Source organism: Eretmochelys imbricata, chromosome 1 (assembly GCF_965152235.1).
Source record: "Eretmochelys imbricata isolate rEreImb1 chromosome 1, rEreImb1.hap1, whole genome shotgun sequence".
NCBI lineage: Eukaryota > Metazoa > Chordata > Testudines > Cheloniidae > Eretmochelys > Eretmochelys imbricata.
The window spans coordinates 198,921,152-198,943,090 of NC_135572.1; the positions used below are offsets into that span (position 1 = coordinate 198,921,152).

General features: G+C 42.3%; 2 protein-coding genes across 3 annotated transcripts in view; one reads left to right on the forward strand and one right to left on the reverse strand.

Annotated features, from left to right (window-relative positions):
• FILIP1L (filamin A interacting protein 1 like) overlaps positions 1 to 9,247 on the reverse strand; it is a 108,602-nt gene extending 99,355 nt beyond the window's left edge. Inside the window, exons 1-2 of the mRNA XM_077821639.1 lie at positions 8,990 to 9,247; positions 5,596 to 5,769 (exon numbers count right to left, since the gene is read on the reverse strand). Coding sequence (XP_077677765.1) covers positions 5,596 to 5,769; positions 8,990 to 9,247 — 432 coding nt within the window. The remainder of the gene's footprint in view (positions 1 to 5,595; positions 5,770 to 8,989) is intronic.
• The window catches only part of CMSS1 (cms1 ribosomal small subunit homolog), a 366,300-nt gene that overhangs the window by 112,064 nt on the left and 232,297 nt on the right, over positions 1 to 21,939 (forward strand). The gene's annotated exons all lie outside the window — the stretch shown is intronic.

Here is a 21,939-nt window from a genome sequence, read left to right on the forward strand (position 1 = left end):
TATGAGCCAAATATTTATTTAGACAAAATATTCTTGTCCCAGCTGCCAAGTTTCCAGCATTGATGTTACTTTTTGCCCCCCATGACTGTAATCCATGGGCACTGCCTGCCTTCTTCTATGGGCATTTGAAATTTGTGGCCAAAATTTGCAAGATGATAGAGATGCTATTGAATGTGCTCTGTTTAGTAGGTGATAAGCGTGCATCCTTCTCTCAGCTGATTGGCGTTGGACTTGAACAGATGGATTAAAACTTGATTTGGGCTAGACTGATACAAGATGTTAGCGCCCCCTCCCACAGGAGGCATGATGGACAAATCTCAGTGTTACACCCTTTTGAGTCTGACCAGAGAGGAAGGTGATGGCAAATTTCTGAGCTTCAGAGCATGAGGTCCAAAACAGCTGATCTACAGCTAAACTACCAGTGGCCATAGAGAGTTCTAAATCTGAAGTGGCTTGTTAATGATAGGGATATTAAAATAGAAAAAGAGAGGAGAGTGTTAATCCTCCTATCCCCATCTTTAAAAAAAAATATTCAAAGTTGGGGGAAGGGCTTCCATCATGCAGTTGCCACCAGTATGTTTGGTGCATTTCCTCTCATCTGTCAGACAAGTGGCAACTAATCTGAAGTCAGGTTTATCCATGGCCAGCCTCTTGCCCTATAGCAGGCAAGGTAGACAGACATGGCAGGCAAATTAACCACATGTGACAGGCGTTATTCACGTTTCTTAAAGCACTACTGGAAGGCGCTGAGATACTACGGTGATAAGAGTAGTACAAGAACTAGTATAGAATACAATAGAGTTGTCCCCAAATTGTTCTCCAGCCTCTCAGAGGCAGCTGCAGTTGGTACAGTCTCTTCAAGGTGTCACCCCCCCACCCCAAGCCTTTTAAGGCTCCAGAGCCCTAATGGAGCAGAAGAAAGGAGATGGCTCTCTGAGGGAAGGAGGACAGAAAAATACCACTTCTGTGTGAGCATGTTCTGTGTGAAGTCCCCCGCCCCTCCCTGCTGTCCTGTTGCAATGATAGCCTGGTCAAATGGGATTAGGCTTGCTCCTGGCTCCTAACGTACCAGAGATAGAAAGGGAATGTACCATCCAGTAAGACCTAGCAAATTCAGACTCATAGGGGGAGTCCTGGGATAGGCAACACCCAGAGCCACTCCCTGTTTTCTTTTGATTTATCTGGAGAGGGCCTCCACCCAAGGTCTGAGACTGGATTAGCCATTTGTTCATGGCGTCCCAGTAGGGTATTTCTTCTCTCTCCCTAACCCAAGAATCTCCCAAAAGAGACTTTCTTTCTGTATTTTTCAAGCCACCACCCCAGTAATTGCAAGGAACTTCTTTTCTGGCTAGGAGCCAAAATATCCACCTGTTTACTTTTTATCTCATATTGTGAGTCTCTGGAGGAAGGAGAATTGGACCTGTACTCTGAGCCTTCAGATCTCTTCTGAGAATCCTGGAGTCTCTGTGGAGGAATGGGTTTAGTTATTCTCCCATCCCACTAAAACCCTGAAGATTTCTCCAATAGAGTCTAATGCCCAAGAGGATGAGGCTTGTTTCCCCCATCTTTATGTAGGCGAATCATTGGACCAGGCTCTTCCTTGTTCATGGTAGGTTGCTTGGCCCCTGGTTCCCTTCCCTCCTGCCCCAAGAACCTGCAAAGAATCTTGTGACTGAATCATGCCTTTCATGATTTGTGACTGGCCCACACGAATGTGGGCTCAGCAGTAGCATCTCATACCAAACCCTCAGACTTGTTTCTGGAGTCTATCATTTCCTTCTGTGATCATCTTGATTGTAAAATGGATAATATACTCAGGAAAACCTGCCATCTAGCAGACTGTGACCACTTCCATCTGCACCTTGTACACCTCCAGGGTAACTATTTCAGATGTAAGACAACATTTCTTGATCAGTAGAAACCTTCCATGTGCCTTGCTGGGGGTTTTCAGCCTCATTGATCTGAGGTCCATCCATCTTGGAACTTACATCGTCAGTTCATGGACTGCCTCTCACAGTTTTTCTAGATTCACTCTCTGGAGAACAGTCTCATCTTATCTTCATTTCCTTGCTCTCCTCTAACATCCTGGACTCCGTTCTGAAAGAAGTCTCTGAGAAGAGAACCACTTTGCCTGACCTGAGAGAATTGTTTGAGAAGTGCATCTCTAGCCTGGGCAAGTAATATTCCTTTTGTGAGCTGGAATTGAAGTCCAAACTCTTTTCTGGCCAGTTCAAGACCAATAGGAATCCTTTCTGATGACTCCTATCCTGCTTCATCCACCTTGGTTTTTGCAGGGTGGGGGGGTGTAACAATCTTCCTCCAATGTTTACCTTATCCCACCCTCACTAAAAAGCACATAGGAGTCTGTCACACCTATCTTCTATCCCACCTAAACATCATCCCTCTCTCCTTTCATCCCAATGAAAATAAACTACATGCTGTGTATAAACTACAACATGTTCTTGATCATGAATCGTGCTGTAGTGTGTCTGGTGAAGACATGGTATGGCAATAGGAGATTGCTCTCCCGTTAGCATAATTGCGCCACCTCAATGAGAGGCGGAAGGTAGGTCAGTGGGAGAGCATCTCCTGCTGACACAGTGTGGTATAGACACCGCTTTAAGTCGATGTAACTTACGTTGCTCAGGCAGGTGGCTTTTTCACACCCCGGAGCGAGGTAAGTTACATTGACTTGAGTGGTAGTCAAGACAAGCCGTAAGATGCTCTGAGATCAATCAGATTGCATGAGGATCCTCCAACTCTTCCTGGTTAAAAAGCCAAGTTCCCTGCCCCTACAGTGTCTCTTGGAATCTATTCAAGGAGGGAGAAAGCAGTGTATTTTTCTTGCCCTTAGGGGTACTCATAATCGGATTTAACATTTGAGTCGAGTCACAGTTTAACTTGAGTGTGGGCATTCTGCACTTAGCTCCTTGAAGGTGTTGATCCACATCATAAACCTGTGTCGTAGTTTGTCAAGACGGGGAGAAAACGCTCAAGAGAAGCCAGAACAGCAGGCATTTTACAGGTCAGGGCTGAGGTAGATTGCCAGAGCTACATGAGGAAGTTCACAGAGCCCTTTTTCCCACAGTGTTGTTGTCCCTCACTTCTCATACATATTTACAAAAAGCAAACAAAAACTGAAATTTGTCCCTAAAACGTAAAATAAATAAATAAAAAGGAAAAAAATTCTACGCCGTTTGACAGTCCTTTGGTTTACTGAAATGTACGGTGTACCAGGGATCTGTATCATTTTTGCCATGCTCAGAACGTTTACCTCTGTCTTTGTAACTGCTAAGTCCAGTGATGTTAAAAAATCCTTTTTGTGCCATTAAAGTGTTAGAAGGAAAAACCTGTGCCTAAACTTATGCAAAATAGCAGACTGCACTTAAAGTTTTTAAACTTCTTTTGACTGTTTTTCAAATCATTTCCGTTCATACTCAAAGTATCTATGACCTAATGACACAGTGTTCTAAAATAAATTAACCTCTGCAATTTAACTTTATCTGTTTTAGATTATAGCTAGAGATTTTAACCTTCGAGCTCCTGAAATGAGTCCCTGACCTTTTGCGTGACATTAGTTTCTGTGAAATGAACTCTGTATCCTGGGATATGTTTTTGTTGCAGAGCCTGGAAAACACTTGGTGGAAGAAGTCTTGTTCATTACTTTTTTTAATAACAGTAATCTATAATGAGCACTAAAATCATGTTTATCAGAATGAAAGGGGGGACATTCAAGAATTTATTTGGATTAATAGATATAAAGAGATTTTTTTATGTAAGTGATATACACTGGGGGGCGGGGGGGTCACAATTTAAATTCAGAGAAACATAGTTCAGAAATGATGACTTCTGTTGCCTAATTATCTGTGTTGTATTTCTGCCTTGATGAAGTTTGTAACCTTCAGTAATTTTAATAAACGGTAAAAAGCCAGATCCTACAGTTCTTGTGCACCTACAACTTCCGTTTGGAGCTTAGAGCATGCAAGGACTCAGGGTTGAGCCCTTTGGACCAAATTCACACCTGGCACAAGCAGAGAAATTCCCATGAAGCTAGTGGAGATGTCTGCTTGCACCAGATGTGAATTTGGTCCTCCAGAAAGCAAACTGGTACAATAAACAACATAGTTATTAAGCTAATTTTTAAAGGTCTGAGTGGACATTAACAATACTTACTACAACTTCCCTCCTCTCTTCCGGTGAAGTAAATAAGCATAGAATTATAGAATCATAGGACTGGAAAGGACCTCGAGAGGTCATCTAGTCCAGTCCCCTGCAGTCCTGGGAGGACTAAGTATTATCTAGACCATTCCGGACAGTTTGTCTAACTTGCTCTTAAAAATCTCCAGTGATGGAGATTTCACAACTTCCCCCTACACAATTTATTCCAGTGCTTAACCACCTGGAAAGTTAGGAAGTTTTTCCTGATGTTCAACTTAAACCTCCTTGGCTGCAATTTAAGCCCATTGCTTCATGTCCTATCCTCAGAGGTTAAGAAGAACAATTCTTCTCCCTCCTCCTGGTAACAACTCTTTATGTTCTTGTAAACTGTTATGTCCCCTCTCAGTCTTCTTTTCCAGACTAAACAAATCAATTTTTCCCATCTTCCCTCATAGGTCATGTTTTCTAGACCTTTAATCATTTTTGTTGCTCTTCTCTGGACTCTCTCCAATTTGTCCACATCCTTCTTGAAATGTGGCGCCCAGAACTGGACACAATACTTCAGTTGAGGCCTAATCAGCGCTTAGTAGAGCGGAAGAATTACTTCTTGTGTCTTGCTTACAACACTCCTGCTAATACATCTGTCAGGGTTCTTTCCCCACTTTGAACTCTAGGGTACAGATGTGGGGACCCGCATGAAAGATCCCCTAAGCTTATTCTTACCAGCTTAGGTTAAAACTTCCCCAAGGTACAAACTTTGCCTTGGCCTTGAACAGTATGCTGCCACCACCAAGCATTTTAAACAAAGAACAGGGAAAGAGACCACTTGGAGACATCTTTCCCCAAAATATCCCCCCAAGCCCTACACCCCCTTTCTTGGGGAAGGCTTGATGATAATCCTCACCAATCAAAAGAATCACCTCTGTAAAATCGATGGAAAATACTTTACAGGGTATTCGGATTCAAAACACAGAGGATTCCCTTTTGGGCAAAACTTTGGGCAAAAAAAGATATTGAATAGAACTGGACCTAGAACTGATCCCTGTGAGACCCCACTCGTTATGCCCTTCCAGCATGAGGACTATGAGGAAAACAAACCTTGTGGGCTAAATGTATAGACTGCAATGGAGTTTCACCTGCTGAATTTTGCCTAGAGAGATTAAATTACTTCTCCAGGGTCAGGTACCAAATTGCTGTGGGAGTTAGGGTTAGAATGTCTTGGGTCTCTGCTCCATGCTAAATCCGTTAGACCATGATGCCTTGTAATTTATAGCAAAGTGTATTCTGTACTTTGCTCTACTACCTGATAGTCCATATTGGATGTGCAGTCTGAGAGCAATATCCTTCTCCTGCTGAAGTCAATGGGACTTCTGCTATTGACTTTGATGGCAATATGGTTAGTCCTTCTGTGTGTATATTGTATAATACTATGCATACCTCTCCCATAGGCTTTTCATAGATATCCTCTTGCCATTGTGCAACCTTGGTTTGGATAGCATCTCGCTGGAGTGCCTCTAATACCTTTTTGGGAGTAACAAAGCCATATTGTGCTTCAAGCAAAGCCAGGTCAATTTTTTCAGCCTTAAGAACTCCTATGACTTCATCTTGAGCCTGCAGAAACACAAAGAATTCCAGTGAAACTAGTTTTATGTATTGGCATGCTCAATGAGTAGCTTCTACATTAACATTTGGCAATAGTTTTTAAAGTTCTTCAAATTGTACGTTAAGTACCCTTGAGATATTTGGTAAAGCGAACTCTTTAAAATTATAAGAGAAATACTGGTCTTTGTATTTTCAATATCCTATGCTTAATCTTTTTTTAAAAATATATATATATAAATATGAGCTTTTAGGTACATTTTCTGTGATACTGAATATTTTGTTAAAAATAGATTATGTAACTCAGTTTTTGTACGAACACGTACTTTTCATTGTACAAGAATTTAGAACAAAATGTCATTTCAGGTATTGGCATCTATTTTTAGATTTTCATGTAGTTTTTAATGTACTTTGGGAAGCCAAGAAGCTTTGCATTCTCTGTTCACACAGGGTACAAAGGCAGCTTTTGTTGTTTAAACTGATACGGAGGTAGTCAGCTTCTATTGTTACATGTACATGTTTGTTCACTGAAGCTAGTGAGGTACATGGTGCAGAGGATGTGACCTTTCACAACATGCATTCCAAAAGCATGCAATAATGGCAGCTCTTTAGAACAAGATTAATTGCCCTTAAAGCTGGCAGAAGTGACGTACGTACGTGTGTGTGTGTGTGAGAGAGAGAGAGAGAGAGAGATTATGTATAGGGGTGTGTGTGTGTGTGAGAAATACATAAGGCCAAGATTTTCAAAAGTAACTAATAATATTAGAGTCCTCAATCTTGGGTGCCCCCTCAAGGCACTTCAAAGGATGTTGAGTTACAGAAAGTGTTGAGCCCTGCTTTCTGAAAACCAGGCCTCTTTAAGATGTCTCAGGTTGCCCACCCAAAAATCTAGTCATCTTTGAAAATTTTGGCTGCATATGTGTACATTATACACTCTGTATACTTAGTTGTATGTATTTTTCTTTATATAATACCATAATTGCCAACATTCTCTTTAAGAGTAGAGTGGTAATTCGCTTACTTAGTAGTATGTTTGCATATGTTCTGGGACAAAACAGCAGGCACTGTACCTTTTATAAAGTTACTGTGTAACAAAGGCTATTGTGGAAACACATTGCTTGTATTTCTGGGGAGCCTATAGTGTTTGATAGGTATATAAAGGTAGTGTTTGAGAGGTTTAGGTATATACCAAGATATAGGTATATAAAACAAATAAAAGCGAATATCATGCAATTTTAAAAAATAACTTCCTACTCCTTCATGGTGACAGATGTTAAGAAGTTAGAGGGGGAGGAATGCCTGTTAATATTAACTCTGAAAATGTCAAAAGGAAAGGCAGAAAGTCAAGTCACTTAAAATAAATCTATACTAGGGTTTCTAGAAAAAATTCGTAATGACATTTTCAGGTTGTACACCCAATATTGCTAACTCTCACGACTTTATCATGAGTGTCATACTATTTGTTTTTCTTAAAGCTCCAGCCTCTGGAGTCATGAGAGTCTCATGAAGTAACAGCTTTAAAAAAAAAACAGTTTCTCACTCTCCTGGAGGTGGAGAAAAGCTGAAAAAGTGACTCAAGTAATCTCCTCTCAGAAAACAGAAGGCAAGTAAAAGATGCAAGATTTAAAACTTTTTAAAATCTAATTTTTAAGATAATCTCATGATTTTTGGGGATTGAATCACAATTTTGGAAGGGTTGAAGTCGGCAGTACTATATACTGGCAAATCAGGAATCCAAAAAATTGCATTCCTACTTTTTTTTCTGCAAAAGTATTTTCTCTCTGACCTACAGGAACAACCGGCAAATTATGCAATGACATACTGGAGTATGTTCATATTTTTAATTTAAACCATTTCAATTTTAAACATACTGAGAAGGTTGGACTTTTCTTCTCTTTTTTTTTTTAAACAAGACAGAGATGTATTTGCTTAGAACTGCATTTTCAGAGAGAGTGTTTGGGAAATCTGGGTCTTGATCTAAATTTAGAGAGAAGGCAGGGAAACAGGTGATGACTTTGAAAAAATTTAATACTACAGCATTTTTCTTAACACACACATCACTTCCTGATTTCATATGAAATAGCCCACCCTGTGTTTTGGGCCCAGTATTGGCGGAGCGGGGAAAGGGTTGCTCGGAATTTCCCTGTGGAAAGGGCCAAAATAACATATTCTACAAGAATTGACAGTAGACCTGGGAGGGTGCGCATGTGTATCTGTGTTCAACTGGTCGCTTATGTGTGAATGACCAGTTGAATAAACAGACACGCAGAATATATATAATATTAATGTGTGTCTACATATACATATATTAATAATAAAAGTACTTACATAGGTAATGTCGAGATGTTAAACTGTGAAACCATGTGATAAATCCATTTATCATGCACTTTTGACCAATTCGCCTGATCTCTGCTCACAAACATTCCAAACTCATGAGCAGTTTCAAGCAGCTGTCGCTACTTTTATTAAATCACCTAGCTCTTCTCCTTTTTTCTGCGAATACAGACTTCCATTCTCACTCCCAAATTATATTTGCCCAGGGTGGGCAGCATTCAGCCCTGGGCCATTGAGAGCTTTTACATATAGAAAAAGTCACAGTTTTGAAATCCAATATCTCATGGCCATGGTGGGAGCCAGCAGTCATTCCTAGCCCAGTAAGGCCTGATATAATGGACCTTTTAAGCTATTGTAAACCTATTTTAGGACATTTTTAGGGGGTTTTATTGCTCCCTTTGAATCCTGTACAGTTGTACTCCAAGTAACTAATGCAGCTGGCTTTACAGGAGGACACAAGAAATGACCCCAATAAAAGTTTTGTTTTTTAAATTTCTAAAACATTCCTAAAATAGTTATATAACAAATATATTATATTCTGAATACAGATGGGATTGTGTGGAATTAAAGTTTTACCTGTTGTCCGTAGGAATGAATTCACACGTAGTTGCACACTTGGAGAGTAATGGGACCATTGAGCCACTAAGACGTTTCCATGATGACACCTATATATTTCAAATATGTTATATACTGGGGTGAGTAGGGAAAGTCTAGTGTTTGCTTTGGGTTGGGAGTTCTTGTCTGTGGTGTATGGATGAATATTTTATGTACTCTTACATTTTGCATTTGTACACCTGCACCAATTAAAATAGGTGTACTATCTAAAAGAGGGGTGAGGGAAAGCATATATTTAGAGTAGATTATGCAATGAACCTACAGCTTGGAACATAAAACACACCTGTAATTCACCCTCAAGCACACTAAGAAGAAATAGCAGGTCATCTCGAGAGAGGTCCTCTCCTTTCTCGGAATATCTTTTTTGGTTTTTCTCAGATTCGGGGCTTCTTAGGATGGTGCTGGTTTCTTTCTCATTTTGTCCCCTTTTCATGTTTACTCTCCCAGCATAAGGAGCATCTTCCTCATGGTGGCCTCTTATCTTTTGCTGGCACTGTTTTGATTTGGTTGGACTTTCTGTGCTGTTACTTCTGGAGCGCATGTGTATGTCCCTGGAGCTGGAAGGAAGGGGGAAAAAGTGAAATATTTTAACCATCATTGAACATAGAGAATTACCGGTGGTAATTCACCTCAGAACAGAGGGTCCACAAAAGTCTGCATACGCCACTTAAGTGGAACAGAAGTCCTATATTAATGGTGTAAATGGTTCGTAAGCAGACTGACCAAGTCTCCTGGGGTGTCGGAAGCTTTTTGCTTGTAAATGGGAGTCTTCCCAACTCCTGATTTTTTTAATGTTATCTCCTGCAATAGCAATACGCTTTCTCCTGCTTGGCACCAGCCATTCCAATTCCTTTCTCAGGTGCCTTACTTTGGGCCCCGAGGGAGAATTGGAGGGGTCAGTGCACTTCTTGCTCTCTGGTTGGTGTGCATGAAGCTAGTCCCATCCCCGGCAATAGCAAGCAGGCGCTCTCACACACTGGCCATTCGGGCTATCTCACTTACGCTCTGCAGCAGACAGGTAGGAGAGAGGGAATGTTGACTGGTTGCAAAGTAGTGCTGGGTATCTCTGTGGTCATACTGCTCTTGCCAGAACTCTGACCACTGTGCACATTCAGCAGAGACACATCAAGGAGGCATATGTCATGTGCCCCTGGCCCACCACCGTTCTCTGAAATTAGTTAGAAAATGTTGGTCAGTATGTCCCTAGGAGCTTGTGTGAACCTACTGCATCGGGATGAACTTTGCCCTGAGGGTCTAAATGGATCTTAAGTAGTGCATTGTGCCTTGCTGAAATATTGTCTGTCTGCATCACAGGAAACCCAAATTCCAGTGTGAAATATAGACTATGGGAATTTCACTTGAGATAGAAACATTGTAGATAGGGCAATTTGGATTAAGAGTATTTTCACTGAGAAGCAATGTATAATGTACTGTACTCTGTCTGTTGTTATTGGATATCTTTATGGATTAAAGATCTCCCTTTTTTGGTGGTAAGCTTTTAGAGTTCCCAGTCCTCCAGGAATTAAAGATTAATCTGTAATTAAAGATTATGTCATGTGATGAAACCTCCAGGAATACATCTAGCCAAAATTTGGCAATCCTAGTTTGAGATAAGGCACAGATGACAGTGCCTAGCCTAATGGAGCCCCAATCCTGACTAGGCCTTCTGAGTGCTATTATTTATATCAATATTACATCCTAAACATTGTTGTCAATTAATTAATACTCTTACAAACATTAAATCACTCAAGGAGCTCAACCTACTCAGCTTCTCATAAAGATGGTCATTGGATGACTGTATCACCATGTATAAATACCTGTAGGGGAAACAGAAACATGATAATAGAGGGCCCTTCAATCTAGCAAGCAAAGATATAATTGGGTCCAGTGGCCAGAAATTGAAGCTAGATAAATTCAGACTTGAAAAAAGGTGAAAATGTTTAATAGTGAAGGTAATTAGCCACTGGAATAATTTACCAAGGGTTGGGGTGGATTCTCCATCACTGGCAAATTTTAAATCAAGATTGGACATTTTTCTAAAAGATCTGCTCTAGTTCCATCACATCTATTGGATTTGAAATAATAATTAATTCAGGGAAGTCCTATGGCCTGTGTTATGCAGGAGGTCTGATTAGATGGTCACAGTGGTCCTTCCGGCCAAAATTTGTGAATCTATGAATAAGAATACTCCAGCAGAGTTCCTCCTTTTGTCTGATCCTGAATGGAAATCCTAATCCTGGGTTTACATCTTTAAATAAAGTCGGCTCCTGCGATCAAAACATATATAGTAGCTTTTGTGGTTTCACTGCAGGAGGAGGATTCAAAGAGTAGGAGAGGGGAGAGAGCTTTTATTTCAGCATAAAGATGGGTTGATTAGTTAAAAGTGACTAAGAACATTATGGAAAGGTAAGTGGAATTCTGTATCGCTGGAAATTTTCTGTGGTGGTAAAGTCCCATTGTAATAGACACATAATAATTTTAAAGTATTCTTAAAGTCACCACAGGAGGAAACATTCCTTCTGGTCTCTCAGAGCCAGAATATACCAGTTTTGAGGCAAAGTGCTTGGGATACCTATTTTATCAGGTTTTGCTTTTACTAGTATACGGTTGGGGTAGGAGCTCATTGTAAGGCCAGCATCACATCCTGCTTCAAGTCCCTCCTCAATATAATATATTCAGAAGACTGCAACCTAATAATGGCTAGACAGGTGGCATGTTGTGATTACTGCTTGATTGGTTAGGTATTGTGCTTATCCTAATATTTATGTTGCTGTGTTTCTTACCCCACTACCCTCCACCCACCGTCCCCCACCCCACCCAACATGCTTGTTTGTATTATCTGCCTGTTATGTCTTGTCTCTTAGATTGTAACCGCTTTAGTACCTGGATTGTTGTTTACTATATGTTTGTACAATGCCTATCACAATAGGGCCCTGGCCTGGCCCTCTAGAGTCTAGGCATTACCACAGTAAAAGTGGTCAATAAGAATCATATCAACAAATACAGGGGTGATGTAGTAAATTCAATTATCTGATCACTAATACACCATTATGCTACATGTGTAGCATGCCATGAAATGCATAAATGATGCACAAAGCCCTGCTTTATTTTTCTTCTAGTGGATTCTGCATGTTCTTTATGCAGCACCCAAAACCGCAGCTCCTGCTTGTTTTAAACTGATCATTCCAGGGCTCAAGAAGGCATTTCCTCCCCCACGTACAGAACTGTCCTGTAGGCCAGGTGTATTACAGGAAGTTTTCACCTTCTGAAACATTAGGTTTTGGCTACAACCAGAAGCAGGATTCTGGACTTGATAGAGCAATGGTCTGACCAGAAATGGCAAGATCTGTGCTTCCCCTCCCTTTCCCCCTGCTTTTACACACAAACTCTCATATCCTTGGGGACCCATGCCATGTACCTTCTTCACAACCAAAGAGGGCCGGCTGAGACCCCCTTTGGAGTCTGTCAAGGCAACTCCTTAATCACCCAGACATGTCACTAGTTTACTAACACAAGGTGCTTTATGCCTGAGAAGGCAAGCTGACCTTCTGCTGAATAGGTCAGCTGCCCAGGCAGATGGGGTCTCTGCAATACTCCAGTGTATGCTTAGCCCCAAGTACTGTGAGTATTTTCCGCTGAACAGAGCCATTGCTGCATAGAAGTACTCTGTTGTGGCATACTTGAATACAAACACAGCAACTCTGTTAAATCTGCTAACCAAAATATTTACCTAGGTTCAGGTTTCAGAGTAACAGCCGTGTTAGTCTGTATTCGCAAAAAGAAAAGGAGTACTTGTGGCACCTTAGAGACTAACCAATTTATTTGAGCATAAGCTTTCGTGAGCTACAGCTCACTTCATCGGATGCATACTGTGGAAAGTACAGAAGATCTTTTTATACACACAAACCATGAAAAAATGGGTGTTTACCACTACAAAAGGTTTTCTCTCCCCCCACTCCACTCTCCTGCTGGTAATAGCTTATCTAAAGTGATCACTCTCCTTACAATGTGTATGATAATCAAGTTGGGCCATTTCCAGCACAAATCCAGGGTTTAACAAGAACGTCTGGGGGGTGGGGGGAGAGGAAAAAACAAGGGGAAATAGGTTACCTTGCATAATGACTTAGCCACTGCCAGTCTCTATTCAAGCCTAAGTTAATAGTATCCATTTTGCAAATGAATTCCAATTCAACAGTCTCTCACTGGAGTCTGGTTTTGAAGTTTCTCTGTTGTAATATCGCAACTTTCATGTCTGTAATCGCGTGACCAGAGAGATTGAAGTGTTCTCCGACTGGTTTATGAATGTTATAATTCTTGACATCTGATTTGTGTCCATTTATTCTTTTACGTAGAGACTGTCCAGTTTGACCAATGTACATGGCAGAGGGGCATTGCTGGCACATGATGGCATATATCACATTGGTGGATGTGCAGATGAACGAGCCTCTGATAGTGTGGCTGATGTTATTAGGCCCTGTGATGGTGTCCCCTGAATAGATATGTAGGCACAGTTGGCAACGGGCTTTGTTGCAAGGATAGGTTCCTGGGTTAGTGGTTCTGTTGTGTGGTATGTGGTTGCTGGTGAGTATTTGCTTCAGGTTGCGGGGCTGTCTGTAGGCAAGGACTGGCCTGTCTCCCAAGATTTGTGAGAGTGTTGGGTCATCCTTCAGGATAGGTTGTAGATCCTTAATAATGCGTTGGAGGGGTTTTAGTTGTGGGCTGAAGGTGACGGCTAGGGCGTTCTGTTATTTTCTTTGTTAGGCCTGTCCCGTAGTAGGTAACTTCTGGGAACTCTTCTGGCTCGATCAATCTGTTTCTTCACTTCCGCAGGTGGGTATTGTAGTTGTAAGAATGCTTGATAGAGATCTTGTAGGTGTTTGTCTCTGTCTGAGGGGTTGGAGCAAATGCGGTTGTATCGCAGAGCTTGGCTGTAGACAATGGATCATGTGGTGTGGTCAGGGTGAAAGCTGGAGGCATGTAGGTAGGAATAGTGGTCAGTAGGTTTCCGGTATAGGGTGGTGTTTATGTGACCATCGTTTATTAGCACTGTAGTGTCCAGGAAGTGGATCTCTTGTGTGGACTGGACCAGGCTGAGGTTGATGGTGGGATGGAAATTGTTGAAATCATGGTGGAATTCCTCAAGGGCTTCTTTTCCATGGGTCCAGATGATGAAGATTTCATCAATATAGCGCAAGTAGAGTAGGGGCGTTCGGGGACAGAGCTGAGGAAGTGTTGTTCTAAGTCAGCCATAAAAATGTTGGCGTACTGTGGGGCCATGCGCGTACCCATAGCAGTGCCGCTGATTTGAAGGTATACATTGTCCCCAAATGTAAAATAGTTATGGGTAAGGACAAAGTCACAAAGTTCAGCCACCAGGTTAGCCGTGACATTATCGGGGATAGTGTTCTTGACGGCTTGTAGTCCATCTTTGTGTGGAATGTTGGTGTAGAGGGCTTCTACATCCATAGTGGCCAGGATGGTGTTATCAGGAAGTTCACCGATGGATTGTAGTTTCCTCAGGAAGTCAGCGGTGTCTCGAAGGTAGCTGGGAGTGCTGGTAGCATAGGGCCTGAGGAGGGAGTCTACATAGCCAGACAATCCTGCTGTCAGGGTGCCAATGCCTGAGATGATGGGGCGCCCAGGATTTCCAGATTTATGGATCTTGGGTAGTAGATAGAATATCCCAGGTTGGGGATCCAGGGGTATGTCTGTGCGGATTTGATCTTGTGCTTTTTCAGGGAGTTTCTTGAGCAAATGCTGTAGTTTCTTTTGGTAACTCTCAGTGGGATCAGAGGGTAATGGCTTGTAGAAAGTGGTGTTGGAGAGCTGCCGAGCAGCCTCTTGTTCATATTGTGACCTATTCATGATGACAATGGCACCTCCTTTGTCAGCCTTTTTGATTATGATGTCAGAGTTGTTTCTGAGGCTGTGGATGGCATTGTGTTCTGCACAGCTGAGGTTGTGGGGCAAGTGATGCTGCTTTTCCACAATTTCAGCCCATGCACGTCAGCGGAAGCACTCTATGTAGAAGTCCAGTCTGCTGTCTCGACCTTCAGGAGGAGTCCACCTAGAATCCTTCTTTTTGTAGTGTTGGTAGGGAGGTCTCTGTGGATTAGTATGTTGTTCAGAGGTGTGTTGGAAATATTCCTTGAGTCGGAGACATCGAAAATAGGATTCTAGGTCACCACAGAACTGTATCATGTTCGTGGGGGTGAAGGGGCAGAAGGAGAGGCCCCGAAACAGTGGATTTCAGCAAGAGTACAGGAATGACCACACCTACCAGCAAACAATGAAGACTGGCAGCATTGGAGATTTACCAGACTGTGACCAGCGCAGGGAGCAGATTAAATGGCTCAAGACTGAGTACAGCAAAACCAGGGAACAGAACCACAACTCACTGACATCATGTCTGTTTTATGAGGAGTTTGACTGGATGCCGAGCATGGAGCCAGCGGTGGTGCATGATGACCTTGTCAGCCAGGATGGTGCCCTACTGGGCCCAGAATCCAGCATGGGGACTGATGGGATCCAGCAGCCCCCGGCAAGTGTGGGCAGTAAAGTGACTCTGTTGCTGAAACTGGTCCCCCAGGAGGCTGTGTTGTAGAAGCAGCAGCAGCACATCCTGGGGCCATACTTGGAGGAGATAATTGGTGGCCCCCGAAGGAAAAGCCTGCCTTGGATCCTGCAGCAGACAAAGGAAGGGATGGAAGCTGCCGTAGAGCCTGGTAAATTCCATTTTAATGTTTATTAATATAGGAATGGGAGGGATTTCCGCTCTATGAACCAGTGCAAAAGTTAAGAGAAGCCCCAGCTAGGTGCATGTATCCGCTAATGGCGGATTGTATTCCAGTGCCTTCACTCCACACACGCCAGCCCACTCCACCACGTGGAGTTAAAAATGACGACCGGGGAATGCAAGCAGTAAAAACACCCTGAAAGTGAATTTTTACTGGAAAGGCGCAGTTTTATTTGCTTGGGCTGTTCCTGTTTCTTAAAAATAATAACCTCACATTGCCACACTTGTTAGTATACCACTCTCAAACCATTCAATGGTGGAATGAGCCACTTGGAAACAGTGAACTCGTGAATGAGTGAGTGTGTGTGTGTGTGTAAATGTGTTTCATTCATGAATCTAGTCCATTTTCGTTAAAGTCAGTCCACAGGTGACAAAATAATTTCTCCCAAATTCGACTGGGGTTTGAAATTTTAGTTCAGAAATATGCCTGGTGGGGCGGGGCTAGGAGGGAGGCTATGTAGTTGTATGTGTTTCCATGCAGCCATAACTGGCTAAGCTATGTGGAAGCTAGTGCAGCAAGCATCCTGTTGATTCCCTCATGAATTCTGACCCAATTCCTGGTGCTGATAAGATGCAGGCTTTTCCCAAAGCAGGAACTCCAGATAGGTAGTCACATTTTGGGGAAGGGTGTATTTTCCAGGGATACCTCAGTAGCTGACCAGCCCACTCCACTCATAGATGTGCTGTTCAGTCACCATCCATTTGAATACTTCTGTTGCATACACTGCAGGTATCCCACCGGTAGCTTGGAATAGCATCTCCCCTTACCACTTGGGCATCACCAAAATATGGGAAGACCTGAAATGATTTAAAAAAAAAAAGGCTTTTTTTAGCATGTCCCCGCACCCAAAATCCAAGTAGTTTTGCAATTTTTAGAAAACCATAAACTGCTTTGAATTTTTAACTTACCTTTGTCTCTGCTCTTCTTTCATTATGATTAACCAGGCTGTGTCCAGGGAGCTTCTTGGTCTGAAGCATCCTTCTCACAATAGACTGAAGTTTAGTTTGGAAAAGTAACATTTTATGTCCTTGGAATTCCACAAGGAGTTTTCTTGCTCTCCTGCTCTGAGCTATTTGAGACAATAACCTTCTGTCCTAGTCCAGCCCCTTGACTTCTGCAGGCTACAGAACCTCCACCGTGCAGCAGAAGCCTGGGCCAATGTACTTTCATGGACCATTCTAAGAGGAAGCATTTCCATGATGAACTTATGTTTGAAGTCAGAGGCTGGCTGCACAGCTTGAGGACAGGGTTTCAGCATGGGAGCAGGCACTTGCTTCACAGTTCCTGGAACAGGAATGGTGGCAAAGGGAGGAGGACAGAGCTCAGCAGAAAGAGAGCTGTTTGAGCAGCTGGTATCACTAATGACCACAAGAGTATCAGCTCCTGGTGCATCACCCACACCACGGCCTGAGTCCCATGTGACACTGTCCAGAAACAACTGGAAATCTCTATGGCTGGGTGGCCCATGCAAGCAGGCCCCATGAGCAGCTGGGCAGGGCAACTTTGGCCCATGCAGTCCGCTGTATTGCTCCCTCCCCAGTGGATGCCTCCACCCACTCCCTGGCACCACTTGCGTAGCAAATCAGGAAAGGAGAACAGGGAACATGCCATAGTAAGGAGTTTCTGTCTTGCACATGGTTTACTTGGTTACACTTATTCATGAACTTTGGTGGTTTATTTATTTATTTATTTATTTTAAAGTTCTGTTGTTTGTGTTGTTTTGGTGTGGTAATGGCAGCTGGCCTGCCTGCCAGTGGGTGAATGTTGTACTTTTCCAGGATATGTTTATAAATTAAGCTTTTTATTTATCAAGCAAGTTTATTGCTATCACTGCATCACATCATAGAATGTGTATTTCAAATAATAAAGTTAAACACATGATCAGGGACAATTAGGAATTAGGCTGCAAAGACTATTCCAGTTAGTTACATCAATCTGTACTGTGACTCACCCTCCCTCCCACATTGTTTGTGAAGATAAGATTTAAAAAAAAAAACTTATTGTGCTGGCTTGCTGCGTAGTCCATAGTGGATGTTCTAGGCTACTTTGGGTCCCAGTCAATGTTACAGCTGTGTGAGAGGCCAGATGAATACTCGTGCACACAAATTATTAGGTTGCATATTGAGTGAGTGATTTCTTTCTACTTTCATGCTGTCAGTTGATTTTATATTTTGGGAAACGCACATCTGTGACCGAAGAACCACCTCAGTTCTTACAGCAGTTGCTTACATGGCAAGGTGATATTAGGAGGTAAATGTGATATATTTTCAGCTTCATATAATTCAATGTAACAGCTGGAAACAGGGAGAAAGAGCCAATACCATGTGTCCAGTCAGCCCTCATCATATGAATAGTGAGTACTCTGTGGCTCGCCAGTGGCTTGCAGACCACAGTTTCAGAGCCACTGATGTAGAAGCAATTTTATGTTAATATTGTGGTTTGAGAACTCGAGAACTGGTATTCACAGCATACAGCACTCGGAATGCATGCTACAATTACCCAGAACTGAAAAACTTCATGTTTCTGCAGACACTGGTCCCTTTTTGTGCAGCAAACAAAGAACTACTGCAGGAGTGAAAAACATAGACTTCATCCACCCATCTTGAAATTCTTCCCTTTCTCTTCCAAACTGCCAGAGCCTCTCCCCCCCACCCCCCCCAGTTGCAACATGACCTAATGGTTGGCCTTCTCAGGGCTCTTGACAGTTTAGACAGACCACTGACTGCAGCGTACTACACTGTGGCCACTGCAGAGAGATAATCCATTGTAGTGCAGATGGGGCTGGTTTTCTGTAAGGTTAGTCAGCTTTTGAATGGCTCCAGTGTAACTTATAAACTGGAACAAAGTCATTTTTAACTTTTAACTTTGTGTTTTTACCTTTTTACATTGAGCAACATTTTCCACCCAAGTGAAAGTTAGAAGCTTTCTTCTGCTTCTTCTTTTTTTGAAAATAAAGAGGACAAAATTTTAATAGTACCATGAAGTTTCTGGATATCAACTGTCTCATGGCACCCTAAAAGGGTCTGTCATCTCTTCAGAGCCAGGGTTCTGAACATCAGCTTAATGAGTGGAAAATCTTTCCCTCTGTCAGCTGTACACTATAATAACCACACCAAGAGGACCTGTTTACAGCAGAGAGGTGTTGCAACATGGTTAAACATTTTTCCCTCTTGTAGCAGAGATGGTAGTTCACCATACTGAGGCTACATTAACTTCCCCTATAATCCCCATTGGAGGACAGAGCTGTCAACTGTTCGTATTTCATGGTATATTCTTCCTTTGAGCTAACTCAGGCTCCCCATTACTCTGTACCAACAACTAGAGTGGTACAAGAGCACAGAGTGACAGCTGGTAGCAGCTGGGTAAGGAGAGGAGGAGGAGACCTGACTCAAAGCACGCCATCTTGCATCTCTGTGTGTTAATATTTATCTCTTGTAAAACAGACCCTAGAGAGCAATGGTACTTGTACACTCTAGCTACAACATTACAAGGGGATCAGGTGCTTGCTACCTATTAAGCTTGTCATCATTCCCATGTGGAACTCGTGCTGGCCACCTAGATGATCTCTGCCCATTTACTTGCCTTCAGATGATGTGTTGTCTGCCTCCTTGGTAGTCTTTGCAGAGGCATCTTGGTGTACATGGCAGGGTGATGATATCCCTGCTTACCAGATGCAGTGCAGCTCTGTAGACCCTGTCGCAGTCACATTGTCAGACCTGAATTGAGTGGGTGTTAAATTGCAGCATTTCTTTTCTCCCCTCCCCCCCCCCCCAGTCCAGTTGGAAAACCAAAGTTGAGGGAAGTAATTTCTTCAAATAGGTTTGAGACCTTAGGATCTGTTCTCATTGCTGGGGTCTTTAAAATTGTATTTTTTATCTCCTAACATGAATGTTCTTTTACATTTAAGAAAGAAATCTTAGTGATGGGCTAATCTATAGGATCAAAATATGGTCTCCTTAAGAGCCACAATAACAGGTGATTGAATGTTTCTATGACGTTAATTTGGTCTCCACCCTCTCAGTCATATTGTGTGAGAGATGAAACTGCATTTGTCTCTTTGGCAGCAGTGAACAAGCAGGTGGCTCAGAAATCCCCACTGTTTTTGTGGGAAAGACAGAAATATCCTGCAGAGATGACTTCACCACAGACACCGGAGGGTTTTAAGAAACATCCATCTTTTTTTTTTTTTCCTTTTCCCATCAGTATTTTCTCTCTTTAGCCAGTGATTGACTTAAAAGCTAACAAAATCGCTCACAGGAGCATGTCTTCCATTAATCCCATGGTAAGGATCCTGAATTGTTGAGAACTTGATATTCCTTCCAAGAATCCATGACTAAGCAAGGAATTATGTGTTTCTTTTTTTAAACCTCTCTTATTTAAAGGGATATGGTCAAAACAAGAGAGCTCTTTTCTTCAACAGCTAACTCACCTGGGAGCTTTCAAGGATTCAGCAAGCGCTTCCGTTCCTCCACCGGGTCTGCAAGATGGAACTGGGTGTCCAGGAAATCCAGGGGCAGGACAGGTCCCCTGGTTGCTCCTCAGTGAGTCTCTTGGCATGGTATCACAGGAGAGTCAAACTGCTGTCACAGGGAGAGTAAACAAGCAGCTTGGGTTTTTCTTTGTAATAGGGTCTTGTTAAAACTTGGGACCCCTGGTCTTAGCTTCTCAAGGATCCTGCAGCAGCAGTTCTTACACAATTCAGGAGAGTAGTTATTCAAACCAGGCAAGAATCTGGCTCCAAGAGATCACATAAAATGTTTCCAAAGAAAGAAAGAAAGAGAGAGAGAGAGCACCTTGAAAGCCATTTCTGTGGTGGAGCCTGGTATGTTCTTTCAACTGACCAATGTTCAGTTTACCATCTCTTCGGCTGGGGGAGTCCATCTGGGTCAAAGGATGATACCGGGTCTTTGAAATACATCGGAGAGAATTCTTCCATAACAGTGTGCTCAGGGTAAAAGTGGTGTGATGCACCCTCCTTCCCTATAAGCTAGGTTCCTTCATCACTATACCTTGCTGAGATCTGGCCCTGGAAGCCAATATAAGCGAGCAAAAGAGCACTTAAAGCACGTCTCCAAAAAAATTCTCCTTGGCTGATGGGTAGACTTGAGTCTTTGCATCATTCATGCCGTTCATGTACCAAAGAATCAGGCAGTGGGCCATGGAAATTCAGTTTAGCTTGTGCCTTTCCTCCCTTTTTTAAACCTATGGAGAGCCTGGGAAAGGTCTAGAAGGATCACTTGAAGGTCAGACTGACTGACTGTGCTGAATTGGCATAAGAAGTCTTTTATTTTTTTAACCAGAATTCTGCAAATATCATGCATACCCTCTAACTACTTTTCAGTAAGATCTCTTGCTGTCAGTTTTAAATTTTTGAGCATTAATCTTCAGATCAGGGATCTCCAAATCTTTCATAGTGTGTATTACATTTTAATGGAAAGATCGTCTTGTGGATTATGATTACGCCAGCCACCTTTCCTTGTATTGTCATAAATCTGTTCCCCTCCCAGTCATGTTCACATGGGCTGTCTCTTCTGTTCCCATTGGCATACATTCTTGCTGTAGCTAAGCAGTTGCTTACATGGCAAAGTGATATTAGGAGATAAATGTGATGTATTATTAGCTTCATATAATTCAATGTAACAGTTGGAAACAGGGAGAAAGAGCCAATACCACGTGTCCAGTCAGCCCTCATCATATGAATAGCGAGTACTCTGTGGCTCACCTGTGGCTTGCAGACCACAGTTTCAGAGCCACTGATTTAGAAGCAATTTTATGTTAATATTGTGGTTTGAGAACTCAAGAGCTGGTATTCACAGCATACAGCACTCGGAATGCATGCTACAATTACCCAAAACACATGTCAAAGTTCATTCGCATTATCAGAAATGTTAAGTGCTATTAAGCATTCATGTTTAATTGTTTCTAATCTGTTGAAAGAGGCTTGTTTCCATTTAGAGACTTCAAACCTCCTTATGCATTAGATCAAACTTCATTAACAAAACTGTCCACCCATTCCCAATCTATAGCACCCTTATAGGGCCCAATCTTTTTCTTCCTGAAGCCAATGGCCAAATTCAGAGATGAGTCTAAGATTGTGTTAATTTACACCTTCTGGCACCCCTTACGGTACATCTACACAGCATCTGGGAAGTGTAATTCCCAACTGCTGCATAAATATATCCTATGACTTAGACCATCACCCAAAGACACACAGATTATGTTAGACCTTCCTGTTAGTTGCTTTTCTTGCTAAACCAGTCTTTTTCACACACCTCTGTTTGTTACACCAGCTGTAACTCCTCTAGATTAAGTAAAGGCTTTTCAGCTTTTGTACGTGGATGGTAGTCGGAGGGATGAGAATGTACACCAGTATAATTTACATGCTGAAGATGCTGGAAGAAAGTAGACTTACTCTGAATTTGGCCCATTTGAGGAT